The 17,197-nt window shown below is 30.9% G+C and overlaps 1 protein-coding gene across 4 annotated transcripts; it reads right to left on the bottom strand.

Moving 5' to 3' along the window:
• Window positions 1-2,062: 2,062 nt before the first annotated feature.
• On the bottom strand, window positions 2,063-7,837 carry LOC112716015 (sucrose-phosphatase 1). 4 transcript variants are annotated; one of them, XM_025767856.3, is made up of 10 exons: window positions 7,718-7,837; window positions 6,213-6,343; window positions 5,828-6,127; window positions 5,536-5,637; window positions 5,147-5,341; window positions 4,967-5,049; window positions 4,762-4,876; window positions 3,495-3,681; window positions 2,474-2,520; window positions 2,063-2,378 (listed from the first exon to the last, which is right to left on the bottom strand). In XM_025767856.3, the coding sequence occupies exons 2-10, from the start codon at window positions 6,270-6,272 to the stop codon at window positions 2,286-2,288; spliced, it is 1,182 nt and encodes a 393-aa protein (XP_025623641.1). In that variant the 5' UTR covers window positions 6,273-6,343; window positions 7,718-7,837; the 3' UTR covers window positions 2,063-2,285. The 4 variants fall into 4 exon arrangements, with proteins under 4 accessions (XP_025623641.1, XP_072061255.1, XP_025623639.1 ...); XM_072205154.1 differs by having other exon boundaries at window positions 7,476-7,752; XM_025767854.3 differs by having other exon boundaries at window positions 4,762-5,049.
• Between the last annotated feature and the right edge of the window lie 9,360 nt (window positions 7,838-17,197).

Below are 17,197 nucleotides of genomic sequence, written 5' to 3'. Positions count from 1 at the left end.
AAATTCTTTTCATATTTCTAAAAAAATGATAACGCCACTCATTTTTTATAATGTCATTCCATACATGATTTTTTGTATTGTATATTTCTACGAATTAGTCAAGAAAAAAGAGCGATATTACTAAATAAAACTGGCAATATCCATCTCTTTATTTTTATTCAACTATATTAGGTATATAAAAAAAATTCGCCACCAAATTAACTATTCATATTGAATATGCATGGAGATATAAAATACACACTAAAAATAAGTTAGATAACATATATATTTATACACAAATATATTATATCTAATTTAGTAGTTAATTTTTTGTGGGATATATAACTTTTTTTATTTTTATTATATATACTAATATATCAATAGACACTAACATGTCTATTTATTTATTTTTTATTTATTAAATATATGTAAAAGTACTAAAAATAAAATTAATTGAGATGATAATTTATTTATAACTTAACTAAGATGTCTCCAAAATATTGAAAATAGATAAAAAAAAAATTTTTTTATGAATTATATGCTACTATATGTATGCATGCCCTACACAAAAAGAATACATGAAAATATATGAATTTTTTTTTTTGAAAAAATTAAACAAAGATACATATCGCAATTATCAGTATAAATATTTTATAAAGTCACAATTTAATCTAAAATTTATCTATTTTCAATATTAAAAACATTAAAAAGTAAAAAAAAATTCATTTAAATAAGAAAATTGACCAAAATTGTTGTAATCTTAAGGGTTAAGTATGATTTTGGTCCCTAACGTAGGGGCTGAAAATTTTTTTCGTCCCTCACCTTTTTTTCGCTCCAAAATAATCCCCAAAGTTTGAATTTTTTTTAAAATAGTCCTTCGGACCAAAATGCCCTTATCCCTTCTTCCCCAAAATCATGCCACCACCACCACCACCAGAACCAGAACCAGAACCACCATCCCCCACCCACTGTCACTCCATCACCATCTCCATCACACCAACCAAAATTCAGAAAATCAACATCATCATCGTCATCCTCATCAAAATTCAGATCCAAAACTCAGATTCAGATTCAAACTCAGGCAAACAAAAACTCAACTCAGAAAATCATCATAAAAAATTCAGAATCATCATAAAAAATTCAGAACTCAACTCAGATAAACAAAAACTCAGATCCAGAAATTTCACAAAAAAATTCAATTAACAGAATTCACAGAAGAAGAAGAAGCGGCGGGCGGAGGTGGGTGCGGCGGCGGGAAGAAGAAGAAGAAGAAGAAAAAGTGGGGGCGGAAGGCGGTGTGGCGGCGGGCGGGGGTGGCGGTGCAGCGGCGGGCGGGGCAGCGGCGGTGCATGGGTCTCCTTTCTCTCCCCCTCCCCCCTTCTCTCCCCACCCACCCCCCTTCTGTATCCCCCCTTTCTTTCTTTTTTTTCTTTTTTTATTTATTTATTTTATATTTATTTTATTTTATAATTTTTTTAATAAAGGGTAATTTGGTAATAAAAAAAATCTAATTGGTAAAAAGAACGATTTTAAAACAAACTGAAACTTTGGGGACCATTTTAGAGCGAAAAAAAGGCGAGGGACGAAAAAAATTTTCAGCCCCTACGTTAGGGACCAAAATCATACTTAACCCTAATCTTAGTGTTAAAAGTAAAATAAGAAACTATATGATTGTTTGGTATTGTTCAATAATTTAAATATATCGAAATTCAATAAGTAATAAATTAATTAGTATTTTATAATTTTAATTGAGTATAAAAAATCATTTTAAAAAAATGACAAAGCTATTAATTATTTTATTTAATGTATAATACCTCCTTAGTCCTTATTTAAAAAAAAGTAGTAATGTTAAATAAGAATTATTTGAGAATAAATGTTCTAGACTGGGTCTTAGATCCCGAATACTATAAAAAAGAAAGGTGAATTTTGTAGGCCAAATTGAGCATGAATGTCCTCCAGGCTGCATCATCTATTCATCTTGCTGCTATTTGTGAAGAAGGTTATGGGCATTTGTAGCAAAACATGCTTAAACAGAACCAAAATGAAAGGAAAAATCTATCCAACTCAGGTAGGGAACAGCATATGTAAAGGTTGTGTTTGGATTATGTTCTTAAAAAAGAAATATAAAGTCAAAGATATCAAGACAGATGGATAAAGACGGATTTGTGAAGTATAAAAAACTACAACAAGAATTTTCTGTTTTCAGCATAAGTAATTATTTCTGCTTCGAACTTCCTACCAAAGTTTCTCTCTCTGCTATATTTGTATTTATGATTAGCAGAGTTAATTAGTAAATCTTTAGTAATCTAGATAACCCAAGACATATCATCCTTTTCTCCAAAGCCATCCACCCAAGTCTGATGTATGTGCATCCAGGTAAACTGATCCTCTGCATCAATCTGCCAAAATATAGGTAGGTAAAAATGAAATTGTAGAATACTAATGAGGTAATTCCAAAAAAGGAAATTAAGAACAAACATGTTGACATTGATACCTTCGAATTCACCAAAACCTTTGTTGAACAACACCTCAACTCGTTCCCTGCTTTTGGACAACAGAGGACAAAATAAACTCTCAACAGTTCAAACAATGATGATTATGTATGCAACAAAGAGAAAATGAACAAATGAGAATCATTTTTGTACTAATCAAGCAGCGCAAGTTCCCTAAAGTACAATATGAATATGATTAATGAAAAGTTTAAAAAAGAAAATATAATGACAAACAAAAAGAATTGAAAATCGCCTTGCAACGAAAATGAGGCAAGTTATAAGCAAATGAAAATCAGGAATTCATGCAAATCATAAATATTTAATATCAGAAAAGGTCACAAGTTTCTGTAGAATAAGGCAATAAGCTGTGCATACTCTCCTATAAGTTGGTCATAACCTTGTGGCTAAATAAGGATGTCTTTACCAACACACGGTTGGTTGGAGTGGAGTGGCATACACTCCTTTCACTTAACTAGTGATTTCGGGTTTGATTTGATGGCGTGGAAAATCGGTTCTGGGTGAGCCATGCCAGCTATGGAATCTCAAATGCTCAAATAGGATTGCCTCTAATATGAAGATACTTATGGTTTCACCCAAAAAATAAGGATATCTCATGTATCACTTAGTTATGGTCATAAATACTGATAAAATTTTGTTGCGCCACCTTCAAATGCTGATTGATTGATAATTAGTATCTAATGATATATAGGTAATATAGTTATATTAACCAGCAGTATAGGAATAAGAACTTTCCAGAAACTTAAAATACAATCGAAAGAAACACAATTACTTCTACAGTTTTTATGAATTACGAAAGAATACATCATGCTTTGACTCTCATTGATTCTGATTTGTTTTAGTTGGGAAACAAGTGCCATTTATCTTTTAACTGTCAAATAGTCTTTCTGTGTATCCTACTATATCTAACTTAAGAATACCGAAGAAGATGCAAGCTAGAAAAATATAAAGATCATCGGTAACAGAATTTAAGACTAATAAACTAATATATGATATAAATATCACCTGATAACTCCCACTTGTCAAATTTGACTAGCCATGAGCCTGAACTAACCATGGAAGTAGATATACGATCAACCCAAACCCGGAATTCTACTCCCTGCTTGTCACCAAACAAATTTACTATAGTATCTGTTAGCTGGTGTATAGGTTGGTCAACTCCAGAGGGATGGACAAAATTTCCAGTGGAATGCTGCAAAAACCCAAATTTAAGGGAGAGAAAAATATTGGCAACCCTTCAATTATCAAAACTGAAAACTCCTCTAGCTTCAAATTGTAAACACCTCTCATTCAAATTTTTATAAAAATAAAAAATCAGGAGAGTTTTAATGGGGGTAGTAAGCAACCTGGCTGCACCCGGGTTTGTAATAGGAAATAGTGTAAAAAGGCAAACATAAACTGAAGCAAAGGAGCAACCAAATAGGGAATCAACTAACCAACGAGAAACTAAGCAAGGCAGTGTGATCACCTCCGCTGTATTTATCTTGAAAGTTAAAACAATTTCTTTCCCTTACTATTATCTAACTACCAATTATTATCAACTAGTATCACATCACTTTTCTTGGCTCTGTGGGAACCTACTATACTGAAGCTGCTTTGGAAGTAGGAATGGACAACTTGGAGAAGCGGATGGATGATGTTGGAAATAGAGTTGGCTACCCAGAGAATATGATCATTGTAACTAGTTGTATAGAATATTAGCACTAATAGGAAAGGTCACTCTGATTTAATTGTAACTATTGACTATATCTCCTCCGTATATATCTTCCACTACCAATATCAATAACAAGTCAGTTTTCTATTCTCACTTGTTGACAGGGGAAGGAACCACTCGCGCACACTTAGTCACCAGCGCGACAAGCACCTGAAGGGGTGGACATGTTTGAATGGTGGCATTGCGAGGAGAGCTACTCAAGCTTGTCATCACCTCCAACATACAAGAAACCACAACTATTGTTCGTGGGATAGTAAGGATAGTACTTGTTTTTCTCATGCAATGGGTCTTCATATTACAGGAGATGAAACCAAATGGAATAGCCAACCACCAAAGAATCATATGACCTCGTGTACACTAAGCCTTTCCTAGTGGTTTTAATACCCTTGCAGTTTTAATTACTCAATATCACTAATCCATGTGATGAAGATTCATCCAAGCCTTACAGTGCTTGTGACAAACAGTTCTATCATTTCACATTCATCCATGCAAGGGACTAGCTCTGACTGGTTTCAGAATGAATTTAAAACTAATTCAGAGTTTTACTGGAGAACTTACAATGATTGATTTTAAATATTGCACATACTCCTCAGAATTTTCAACCTCTGCACGCCTCCATCTCTCATAAAACAAGTAGAACATCACTACCTCATGGCAAGGCCTAAGAGATTTCCTGTTGTACATAGAGTCTCTAATATCTCTTGGAGACACATTTGGACCTAAAGAGAATTTACTAATTGCTTGGATAATACCATCTGCACACCTCTCAGTTGCATGAATGAGTTTAGGACTGCCTGCTGCATTTTCAGCATACCACTGAAGCAACTCTTCCTGTGCATTACTTACCTGAAAATTAAGGGTATTGGTTTTAACAGTAACATCACAATAAGGAAACAAAGTAGACATAAATATGGTGAGTTTAGTAATTATAATTTCAGCAAACCATGACACCATATACTCCAGGCACAGTGAAGAGTTCAGCATCATTTCCAGAATCACCACAAACAAGAGTGTTGAGTGGTCCTGATCCATCAGCTTTTAACTTTCCCAGTAAAAATTCAAGAGCCTGTCCTTTGCCAGCAGCTTGGGGTAATATATCCAAAGCAATACCATTGCTATATATAATTTTCACATCTAACTGGGAAAGAAAGGAATTACATCAAAAGTAACAACAGCACATCTTTAACATTGTAATAAAACATCAGATGAAAACTACTTATGTGTCTGTTTATGTATACCTCTTTGTCTGTACACACAGAGGCAAAAGGCAAGGCTTTTGAATGAAGTTGACAAAGTCTTGCCATTATGGTTGTTTATGAACTATAATCTTACCCCACGTTTTTCAAGACATCTCGAAAGAGTTTGCATGACTTTTGAGGCCTTCGTTTTATCCAAATAAAAGCTAACCTTGTGAGGCCTTTGCTCAGTTTCAGACTGCAATTACTCCAAAAATGTCAAATTCAGCAAGTTGTTAAGTGAATATAATATTCTGCTCTTTTTTCCTCCCTTTAAAAAAAATCATTCATTTAAGGTGATTCTCCTTAGCATGATTCAATAGATAAGAACTGATATGCATGTTAAGCATCTTAATTTCTATCAATAGATTTATATAATAGATACATACTTGAAGAACAAGCTCAGGTAACCTAGCTGTTTCCTCCAACACTATGTCTCGGTTCCACTTATGATTCAGATAATGTTCCCATCTGTCATCTGGTACCATGGATTCACCATATGTAATCTCAGTTCCCACGGACATTATTGTTATGTCAGGGGTCAATAAAGGTTTCTGCTTTCTTAGCTCGCAGTATATAGTAGGCGATCTCCCAGTGGAGAAGACTAGAAGAGAATTATGACGATAATAAGCTTCCCATAGTGCATTAAACCTTAGAAGAGCTAGGTTCTCGGGATCATCATGGTCTACCTGCAAGTGCAACAACAGAAACAAGCTTCATCACATTTCACCGAGCATCATCTCTAAGATCACCATAAAAAAATATGATAGCTACCATTGTGAAATCAAGATCTGAAACTATCATAAGATTGGCAGAACCATTGAGCTGATCCATTAGTTTTTATTCTTCTTCACTGACGGAATTTCCCCAAAGTTTACCTTGTAAGAATCTTCAACAGTATGCACCTGCACAATTTCCACCATGCTAGTTTCAAAATTATTCAATTCAGGGTCCTAATCTCTCTTCCAAAATCCGAAACAGACAAAGCTCTATCATACAATGCTTCCAAATAAAAAACAGAAAAATAACATTATAACCCAGAAAATAAAAGATCTCTGGTGCAAGTTCAAGACCATAATCTCACAAAAAAGAGCTCACAAGAAGTAAATCCAAGCACAACAAGGGTTGTTAAATGGAACAATCCCTACACGCCTACTTATGCTAACAATCTAGGTCAAGTATAATAGGTACACAGTACTGCAAGTAGCAGAAGCATAGTCCTATAATGCATTACTAGCGAACACAGTATTAGCTATGATTAGTTTAATAAAGCTAAATAAAAATTGTATCTGCTCATCAATTAAAACATGAATCTTGAAATAATTATTAGTTCATCCCTGGAATTGGATATCCCAACAACTCATTTTTCAAGCGTGCTGTTAAATTGACAATTTAGTAAATACAGATACTAAGCTCTGCCACACTAAAGATGATATCCGGCATTACTTGACAGTTAAAGCTAGAGGCTATAGGCTTTAATTAATCCAAGACATTCGGATTCCGGACAAACTGTTGATATATAAGTTGATAGTGTGAGAAGTGCATATTGAATAAGGACACTGAAGTGTGAGTTGTGCTAATTCAACATGATGGTTAAAACAGTTAGAAAGCTAGAGGATCAGTTAGAGGTTGTTATCTTTAGTGACAGATATCGAAATCTAGTTGGTTAACTTATAGCAAGTTGCAGAGTTAGCTAGGTTCACTAAGTTAAGCTAGATATTTTTATATATAAGTAGAACCTCCATTTCACTCAATAAATCTACAGCTCAGAACAGATTTCAACACAAACAGAATTATTTACACCTAGAACTTGCAACAGTAAAAAAAAATATGAGAGGATTTTTTGGCCATACTGGAAGCACATTAACGTCTATTGAAGCTTCAAGGAATTACCCGTAGACAAATTTGGTTCAATCGAAATTCAGCAACAAATTTGACTCACGTGTGATTGCATTCAGGAATAAATAATAAATAAATAAGATAGCATATTCACATCTAAACTACACGGTTTCCAAATGGTTTCCAAATTATACAAACCTAGGGATGGAGAAACGACGTAAGCCAGAATTGCATTTCATGTTCCAAATGATTGCGGAGGTGATGAAAAAGAAAAAGAACGCAACCGGGATTAAAAAAAAAAAAAAAGAAAGAAAAGGCAAGGAGATATTGAACGAGAAACTCACAAACAGTGTGAGTAAATAAAGAAAGAAAGAAATAGGAACTTAAAAAAAATAAAAATAAAATGATTTCGATGTAATAAATTAGAAAGCATAGCTGACCGTTTTCTGCTGAGAGGAAAAGCTGGTTCTCACTCAAGAAGGTACTACAGTTGAATGAATCTAAGCGTAAACCAAAGATTTCTCACTAACAGTAAATGATGGAGGAAATTTCTATATTCGTCTGGATATTTTTTTTAATATAAATTAGGAAAAATATTTATTTTTCCAAAATCTATTTCTGAGTTTTATTTATCGGAATGTACGTTTTTTTTTTTGTATTTGGACAAGTTCGTTATACCTTACGGCGAACTCTATAAATTTTATAGAGTTCGTTTAACTTTTCGTAGAACTCCACTTTAAAAATATTAAATTAAATTTGAAAAGATAACAATAATAAATATTATCATCATCTTCAAAGTACACAAAAATTAGTGGTATTTTATTTTTAGAAAATAGTTATTTTTTATTTATCATTAAAAAAATCTTTAGTAAATATAACTTATTTCAGTGTACTTGTATATTTTTGGAGAAGATGATAATAATTACCATGGACCTAAAAAATTATAATAGTTTGGACAAAAATAATTATTTTTTTGATAAAGAGAATTGTGATGGTTTGATATAAATTTTTTTTTTCTTACAAATTTTTTGTCTCACACAATTTTTGTAAAAATTTAAAATTAGTTAATTTGAGTTATATTTCTTATAAATTATTTAATTATTGAACTATAATTTTTTGTTGTATTATATAAAAAATAATCAATAAAAATATAATTTGACAAATATGAAATATTGAACAAGGCACTGGTATTAATAATAAATGTATCACGCAATACTACCAAAACATTAAAATGAGAAAAATATTTTTAATATAGAGTAATATATTTTTTAATGTGTTAATTATATTTATTAAAAATTTGACTAACTAACCTACTATAAGATTTAAATAACTAAATATATTGATATTATTTTTTATTATTTTTATATCTTATTTTTGCCTCCACTATTATAATTTTTTGGATCCATAGCAATAATTATTATCGTCTCCAAAAATATATATGTACACCGGAATAAGCCATATTTAACAAAGATTTTTTTAATTATAAATTAAAAAAAATAACTATTTCCCAAAAATAAAATACGACTTATTCCTGTATACTCTTGTGTACTCTTATGTATTTTGGAGACGATAATAATACTTACCATGGTTAACTTTTCAAACTCAATTTAATGTATTTAGAGTGGAGTTTGACCGGAAGTAAGGCGAACTTGCTAATTTTTATAGAGTTGGTCGTGGGGTGCGGCAAACTTGTCCAAATACAAAAAAAAAGGTTTATTTCAGTAAATAAAACTGGAAACTAGGTTTAATGAAAATAAATATTTTTCATAATTTATTATGGTAAAAAATCCATATTCATTGTTAAGATTCGTCCAATTATTTATTTTGATCCTCAACATTTAAAATTTTTTTATAATAATCTTCCATTTAAGTTGGGACACCAATTTAGTCTCTTGATCTTTTTTGAAAAATGCTTTTTGTATAACAAAATTTAGTTTTTGGTCAGCTTTTAATATTATTTAATTATTTTTTAATTAAAACATATTCCTATTTTTAGATACACATTTATAATTATTAATTTAAATTTTAAAAGCTAACATTTCTCTAATTTTTTATCCACTTCATAGTTAATTATTGTTTCCTTCTTTTACGTTGATTCTCTCTCCGTAACATGATTTTTTTCTTTCTTCTATTCTGCTGCAATATTCCAATTTGTATCCGCAGAAAAAAAGAATTGAAAGTCAGTGCAGTAATTTCTTTTTTAATTGTAACACATCTAAAATTATTAAGTTATACAGAAAATAATTTTGAAACACATCTAAAATCATAAATCTAAAATTTAAATTTAAATATTAAAAAACAATTGTAAATACACAGAATATTTCTAAAACACGTTCAAAATTGTTAGAGATATAACCATTAGTATTACCTTTTCCTATTAGCTTAAGCTTTTGGGACGAGTGGTTTCATAATATAGTTTCAGAACTCTATGTCCGAAAGGTTAAGAGTTCAATCCTTAATGAATCCCAAAAAGTAAAAAAAAAAAAAACAAATCAAGCAAACTCAAAAAAGAGACTATTTATTAACCCTTAAGATTTACTTTTAAATTTTAAAATTAAAATCTTCAATTTTACTGAATTTATATTTTTCAAAGTGTATTTAAATGATAATCTGTTAATAATTAAAAATAATAAAACTGAAACAAAAATTTTAAATTTTAGTTTTATTTAATTTGTATTTTAGATGTATTATGCTACACATAAAAGTCTTTTTGACTTACAAGTCTTACAAGTTGGGTTAAACCCCACAGAAGTTACGCTCACCCACAAAAGCGTGTTAACACGCGTATCACGTTTCCAAAGTGCTTCTTCACCATTATGAACGACTCTTCTTCTTCCTCAATGAAAACCATAACTGTCATTTTTTCTTCGCGTTTCTCCTCCTTCTCCCCTTCTTCCTTCTTCTTCTCCGTCTTCTTTGTGTTTCTCTTTCTTTTTCTTCACATGTTTCATCTTCATCGTCGTGTTTCTCCTCCTTCTTCTTTTGATTTTGCAACATTATGTATTTTTCTTCTTTGTTTGATTTATTAAGCTTTTAAAACTAAACATTTTTTTTCTTCGATTTTTAGTTGGGTTGTTCGATTACAAACAAAAAATAAAATATAAAAACTCAATGAAATAGATAAGTTGAGCTAATTATCAAAATAATAAGTCCTATTCTTAAATAAGCACGCTAAAACACCGAGTCCACATAAAAACCAAATAAAAAATATACTTCTTACTTGATTAAAATAAAAGACCAAAACCCAACAATTAATAAAAATAGTTATGCTATAAATTTATATAATTTTTTATTCATATCCATCCAAGCTGGTCCAATACCAAAAAAACTCAATCTCATTAAATAAAACGTGACTCCACGTACCCAAACGCACGAAACGTTAACATATTCATTCGCGCTTTGAATATGAAACAACGTTTCTTCTTCAACATTGAAAGCGCTACTGAAGAAGTTCGAATCTCTCAAACTTCACTCGTGTTCTTAGCGAAAACCGTTACTGGAGAAGAATCGCGAGAAGATTTCGAAAGGAAGAAGAAAATACGAACAAAAACAAGAACAGAAACTGCGAAAGGTACGATAAAAACTACTGTTCATTTAAAATCTTGCAATCTCACATTTTTCTTAGTTGTATTTTAGGTTTACTGAATTGAGTTACTTCGTTTAGTAAAATGACTTAATCTGATTCTATTTTTTTGGCGTAACTAGGCATAGGAATGAAATGTGTTCTTATTTTCTTTCTATTCAGTGGAGTTGCTCATTTTCATTCATTTGATTGTTAGTGTGTTTAGTTGAGTCCTTTTGCATGCAGAAATAATTTACTTGATGATTGAATATTTATCACGTTTTATTCAGTACGTGATTGGTGTTCGATTCATTGGTGGTTATCATTTGATTCACTTGATTGTTAGTATGTTCAATTGAGTTCTTTTGCATGCAGAAATGATTTACTTGATGATTGAATGTTTATCACGTTATATTCAGTACATGATTGATTTCGGTTCATAAGTATTTGTCATTTGATTCACCTGATTGTTAGTGCGTTCAGTTGAGTTCTTTTGCATACAGAAATATTTTTCTTGCTGATTGAATGTTTATCAAGTTTTATTCAGAACATCAATGAAATTCAATTTAATGGAGTTGGTTATTTTAATTCATTTGATTATTGGTGTATTTAGTTGAGTTCTTTTGCATGCAGAAATGACTTTACTTGATGATTGAATGTTTATCACGTTTTATTCAGCACATGATTGGTGTTCGGTTCACTGGTGTTTGTCATTTGATTCACCCGATTGATATGTGTTCAGTCGAGTTCTTTTGCATGCAGAAAAATTTTTCTTGATGATTGAATGTTTATCACATTTTATTCAGCACATGAATGGTGTTCGATTCAGTTAGGTTGACCATTTTGATTCACTTGATTAAAATATGCATGAATGTGCTTGTCGGTGTATTGAGTGAAATATTGACAAAATTTTTTTGGCTTCAGGCTCGAATATGGTTCAAATATTCTGTTGATCAAATTGAACAAAATCAGAGACTAAATAATTCGAAAATCTGAAGAAATAAGACTCCCAAAGCCATCTGCTGCCCTCTCCAGCCCTTATTGTAAATTCACATATGGGGATATAGATAGTAAATAGGATATAATTTGTTTGACTGATTGTAATTAACACTATTTTATTTAACTTGTTTAAAAAATCAAATAATGTATATATATGAATATTAATGTAAATGTTATTAAAAATTTAGTGTTAATGTATATATCTGATTCAAAATAGATTAGTCCTTGTCCTGTTGGTCTGAGATGTTAATATATATATCTGTTAGAACTGTCTGGCTACTATTTTATTCCAGGTTGACGGTGAATGGAATCAGGATATTTATCAAACATTAAGAGCCCCAAAAAAGTAAATGAACCGAAATTAATACACAGGGTGAACAGAAAAAGTGCATATATCAATATAGTAGAGAGATAATTTTAAAAAAATGTTGCTATCAGTATTCAGTATCAGAAACTCTTGAACACTTTGGAATAATTTTTGTAGAACTTTCCGACTTCTTTTAGTATCTTGAAAATCATCCCGACCTTTGGGACAAATTATTCATCCACAACACACCTGGTCTGCAGAATGAACCGAATATGTTATTATGGTGAAACAATTGTATAGTACTAAATGAATGGAACATTATCCATTATATAAATTCAAATTCAAACAGTTTTCTGCATAATGAACCAAATACGTCATTATAGTGAAACAATTGTATAGTACTAAATGAATGGAACATTATCCATTATATAAAATTAAATTCAAACAGCTTTCTACATAATGAACCGAACACGTTATTAAGGTGAATCAACTGTATAGTACTAAATGAACATAATATTATCCATCATATAAAATCAAATTCAAACAGCTTTCTGCAGAATAAATCGAACACGTTATTATGGTGAAACAATTGTATAGTACTAAATGAACGAAACATTATCCATTATATCAAATCAAAACACTTGTGTCTACAATTGAGAGATTATCAATTCAATTCAATTCAAAACGCATGCGTACATCCAATTCAATTCAACAATTGTATTCCATTCAATTCGATTAAAAAAAATCCAAACCTCGTTCGCTTGATTCGTTTCAAAAGAATAATCCAAAACGCTCTCATTCAACTGATTTGAAATTGACTCATTTACTGTTTTAATAGAATATTGAAATCTGAAAATGAAAAAAATAAATCTACAAAATCGAAGAAGAAAAAGAAGAGATTGCAGAAGAGAAGAACAAAGAAGAAGAATGACGAGTAGAAGAGAAGAAAAAAGAAGAACGATGAGCAGTAGAGATTGCAGATCCAAAAATTACAATGTGAATCGTTAATGTTGAAAAAGAGAAGAAGAAGAAGAAGAAGAATGTTTACGTTGAAAAAGATGTTTACGTAAATCTGTTACATTGATAGAAAGGAGAGGGAGGCGCGCATATATTTCACGTAACTTTGGGGGAGGGAGGAAGACGCGTTAAAGAAAAAGTGCTTGGATGACTTAGATAGATTTTTTATATGAATGTGGAGCATTATTATAATAAAAAACAAAAACAAAACACCAAAAAAGTGCCAACATTTAAAAAGTAATAAAGTCATAATCCCTCGGATTCCTTTTTTTTTTTTTTTAACTCATATTACAAGTTTAAGTCTTTCATAAATAAGATCTTTAAGAAGTTAATAAATATGAGATATTTTTATCATCTTATAATTAAGCTAGTTTTTAAAAATGAGTTAAATTCACTTAACATTAATTCTAATAAGTATGGTATTAAAATCTATTCGATACAATATTACTGGATGACTCACCTATAAATATTTACGCCTTAAATAATCATTTCTAAGCATGAAGAAATATATTAAAAATTTTACATTTCTCAAAAATAAAATCTCTAAATAATTTATAGAATAATCTTTATCATTTAAGTTAGTTTTTGAAAAATTAAATTAGATCTATTCAATCTTAATTCTAATAACTGAAAATAAAATATCTTTACCATCCTACCTAAAAAAATCATACTTTTTTAAACAATATCAAATTATTTTATTTAATTTAATCTGAGTAGTATCGAATCAAATAGAATCTTTCAAAGTAGAAGAAATGAAACTGGCAGAGGGGGAAGCCGAAAAAGGAGACACTTGATACTACTTCTTGTGCTTTTTTGTTAAAAATGATCAAAACTTTCATACAGTTGCACAAAATATAGTAACAATAATAGTAATTAAATTAAAAGTTTCATCAGTGAAATTGAAGTTTCCACTAGCTACTTTAATTTCATAGATTAATATTTCATGATGAGAGAGACAGGAATCAAACCCACCAGATATATCTCTATCTCTCTATATATTATTAGTCAAACTAAAGGTCTAAGGTTAGAATTTACAAGCACGCAGCGGAATTCTTTGAAACTTTGAATGACTATTTGCATGGTGGTGGTGGGTAAAAATTAAGCATAAGATAATTAATCTCTTCTCCTTTTTTTTTTCTTTTTTCTTTTTCCCATTCAAAATTATTATATTATTAAAATTGAAATATAATAACTAAAATTTCGATTTAATTTTTAAATTTTTTTTAATATTATAATTTTAAATAAATTAATTAATTTATTAAATTTTATAATTTTATAATTTAAATTCTGTTAAAATTTTATATTTTACATATTTTATTTATTTTTGTGATATTACGTAAAATCTCGATTTTCTCCCATTTAAACGGAAAGAATATATAAGTGATTATCATTACTCTCCTTGAAAACGATTGTGATATTGGTAGTTTAGTACGTCATGAACAATTTTTCTTTAAAAAAAAAAGGGTTAACTATATGTTGCATACAATTATGCAAACTGTGTAGTCCTACCTCCATTTGCCGTTTAATTTATTGAATAATAATACTACTAATAATTAAAAAAATATATATAAAGTTTTAAAAGTTCAGTGCTGTCGGGTTTTAAAAGAGATATTCATATATGAATGTTAATGCATTCACACAAACTGTTGGCGTATAAAATATTTTTATTTTTTATATTAAAAATTTATCACAAATTTATGGAATCTATTATGTAAATATTACAGTTGTATATTGGCTCGTTAGATCAATTAGTGGTAGATTTTAGAATTAGTTAGTCAAGTATAACTAATTCAGAGATGTTACACATCTATATAACTATGTAATTAAGTTGGCCCAAATTCAAAATAATTCACACGCTTCCAATCTTATTAAATAAATGTGACTTCCACGTGTTCTATACACACGAAATCACTATCTTCATTCGCGCTTCATTATGAAAAAGCGTTCTTTTTTCTTCAAAATGCACGAAATCGCTCCTTCTTTTTCGAATTTCTCTCAAAATCACTCAAACTTCAGTCACGTTCTCTGCGAAAATCACTACTGCAGAAGAATCGCGAGAAGATTTGGCAAGAAACAACCACAAACGAATGAAAACAGCAACAGAGACTATCAAAGATATGAAAAAAACTACTGTTCATTTGAAATCTTGCAATGTCGCGTTTTTCCTAGTTGCATGTTAGGTTTACTGGATTGATTTGCTTCGTTTAGTAGATCGAATTATTGTGAATGTATTTTTACAGTATAACTAGGGTTTGGAATGAAATTTGTTATTATTTTCATTCAGTTCAATGGATAGTGTAACTAGGGTTTTGAAATTGGTTGTTACTCTGTTCAGCACTTCTTTTGCATGGAGAAATACTATTCTTGATGATTAAAAGTTGAAAACGATTTATTCTTCACATGAACATTGTTCGGTTCGGTGGCATTCTTTTTCTTTGTTCAGGGTTTAGGATTACTGTGATTACATTTTTACAGTATAACTAGGGCTTTGAATGAAATTTGTTGTTATTTTCATTCAGTTACGTGGATAGTTTAATTAGGACTTTGAAATTGGTTGTTACTCTCTTCAGTACTTCTTTTGCATGGAGAAATACTATTCTTGTTGATTGAAAGTTGATCACCATTTATTCACCACATGAATGTTGTTCGGTTCTGATGAGTTTGGAAAACTCTTAATTAATTTTGATGATGAACAAACATTACTAAATATTTAGTTACAAAATTATTAATTTGATTTTAATTTATATTTGCTTAATTAATAATTTTGTTGTGCAGATTTTATATTGGGCTGAAAAGTGAGTTTCTAATTTTAAGCCCAATATTCAGCCTTGCTACATGTTTTATATTAAGTGGCTGAATTTTATATTGATGGGCCAAGCTCAATGTTGATTACAACCAAGCCCATGGTTAATGTTTGATGAGAGCTTCCTATGCTTGATCCGAAACAAATTTCATCAAGAAAGCAAATGTTACTAATTGGTCCAGATTTAAAATTGTTATTGACAAAGCCCAACAGTAATTTTTAAAATGCTTCCAAGCCTGGTCCGAAACCAAGAAAGCATATAGGCTTCATGCTTTCCAACGGATTCCATTGCTTGCTAAGAATGGATTTCAAAACTTAATAAGCTAGCATTGGAAATATGAGAGAGAACTTGACTTTGATTTGATGGGAATCATTATGATTAATGCTATACGCTACTCAAAGCAAGGGAAGTAAAAGTAATCTATCAATGTGTTTCATCTTCATTTAATTGCTTTCACTTTAACTTCACATTCTCTCTCATCTCTCTTTCTTCTTTCTTCGGTCCTTGTCCAGGAAGCTATGGACGCTATGCTCATCAACAAAGAAAAAGAAGAAGTTGCATGCATCAAGACCATCAAGCTAATGATGGCAAGAAAACATACTAAAATAAAAATGAGCTGTGGCTGAGATATTCACCAAATATGGTTAGATTTGGTGAGGTTATCTTGAGCCTTTCATGCTCAAAAATGGACGTTGAAGATTCGGCCAGCAAGGAGGAGATTCTTGAAGCATGGCTTGTCTTTGATTCTACTCAACCACCACAGGAAGTAGCTAGAGTGGCGAAGTGATGGTTGAGGCAGAGATTGAAGCAGATGAAGTCATCATCATCATGAAGCATCAAGGGCCAGAAATCCATCTTGGAGAGCAAGCCAAGGATGGAGAGCTCGGATTGATGAAGAGCGATGATCAAGAAAGGACTAGAGGTAATTGCATGTTGGGTTTTGCATGGTTATCTCTTCTCTCTGTGTGTGGCCGAACCGGTTTGTTGAAGGAGGAAGAAGTTGGTTCGGTTTTGGCTTCAATAAGTGGAGGCTCCCCTCTTCTATAATAAGGGTAGACAACCACTGTTTGAAGCAAGGAGAAAATTTGAGAGTGCAAGGCACAGAGTTCTCAGAGCTACCTGAGCTAACAGTTTTCTCTTCTCCTTCAATGTATTATGTTTTGTAATTTTCTGTTTAATTTTGTCATGTCTTGAGTCTCATGGAAAAAGGCAAACAGTGAGGTTTGTATGA

This window comes from Arachis hypogaea, chromosome 10, assembly GCF_003086295.3.
Source record: "Arachis hypogaea cultivar Tifrunner chromosome 10, arahy.Tifrunner.gnm2.J5K5, whole genome shotgun sequence".
Taxonomy (NCBI): domain Eukaryota; kingdom Viridiplantae; phylum Streptophyta; class Magnoliopsida; order Fabales; family Fabaceae; genus Arachis; species Arachis hypogaea.
Note: the sequence above shows the minus strand (reverse complement) of the source record. Positions and strands in the feature narration are given on the sequence as shown.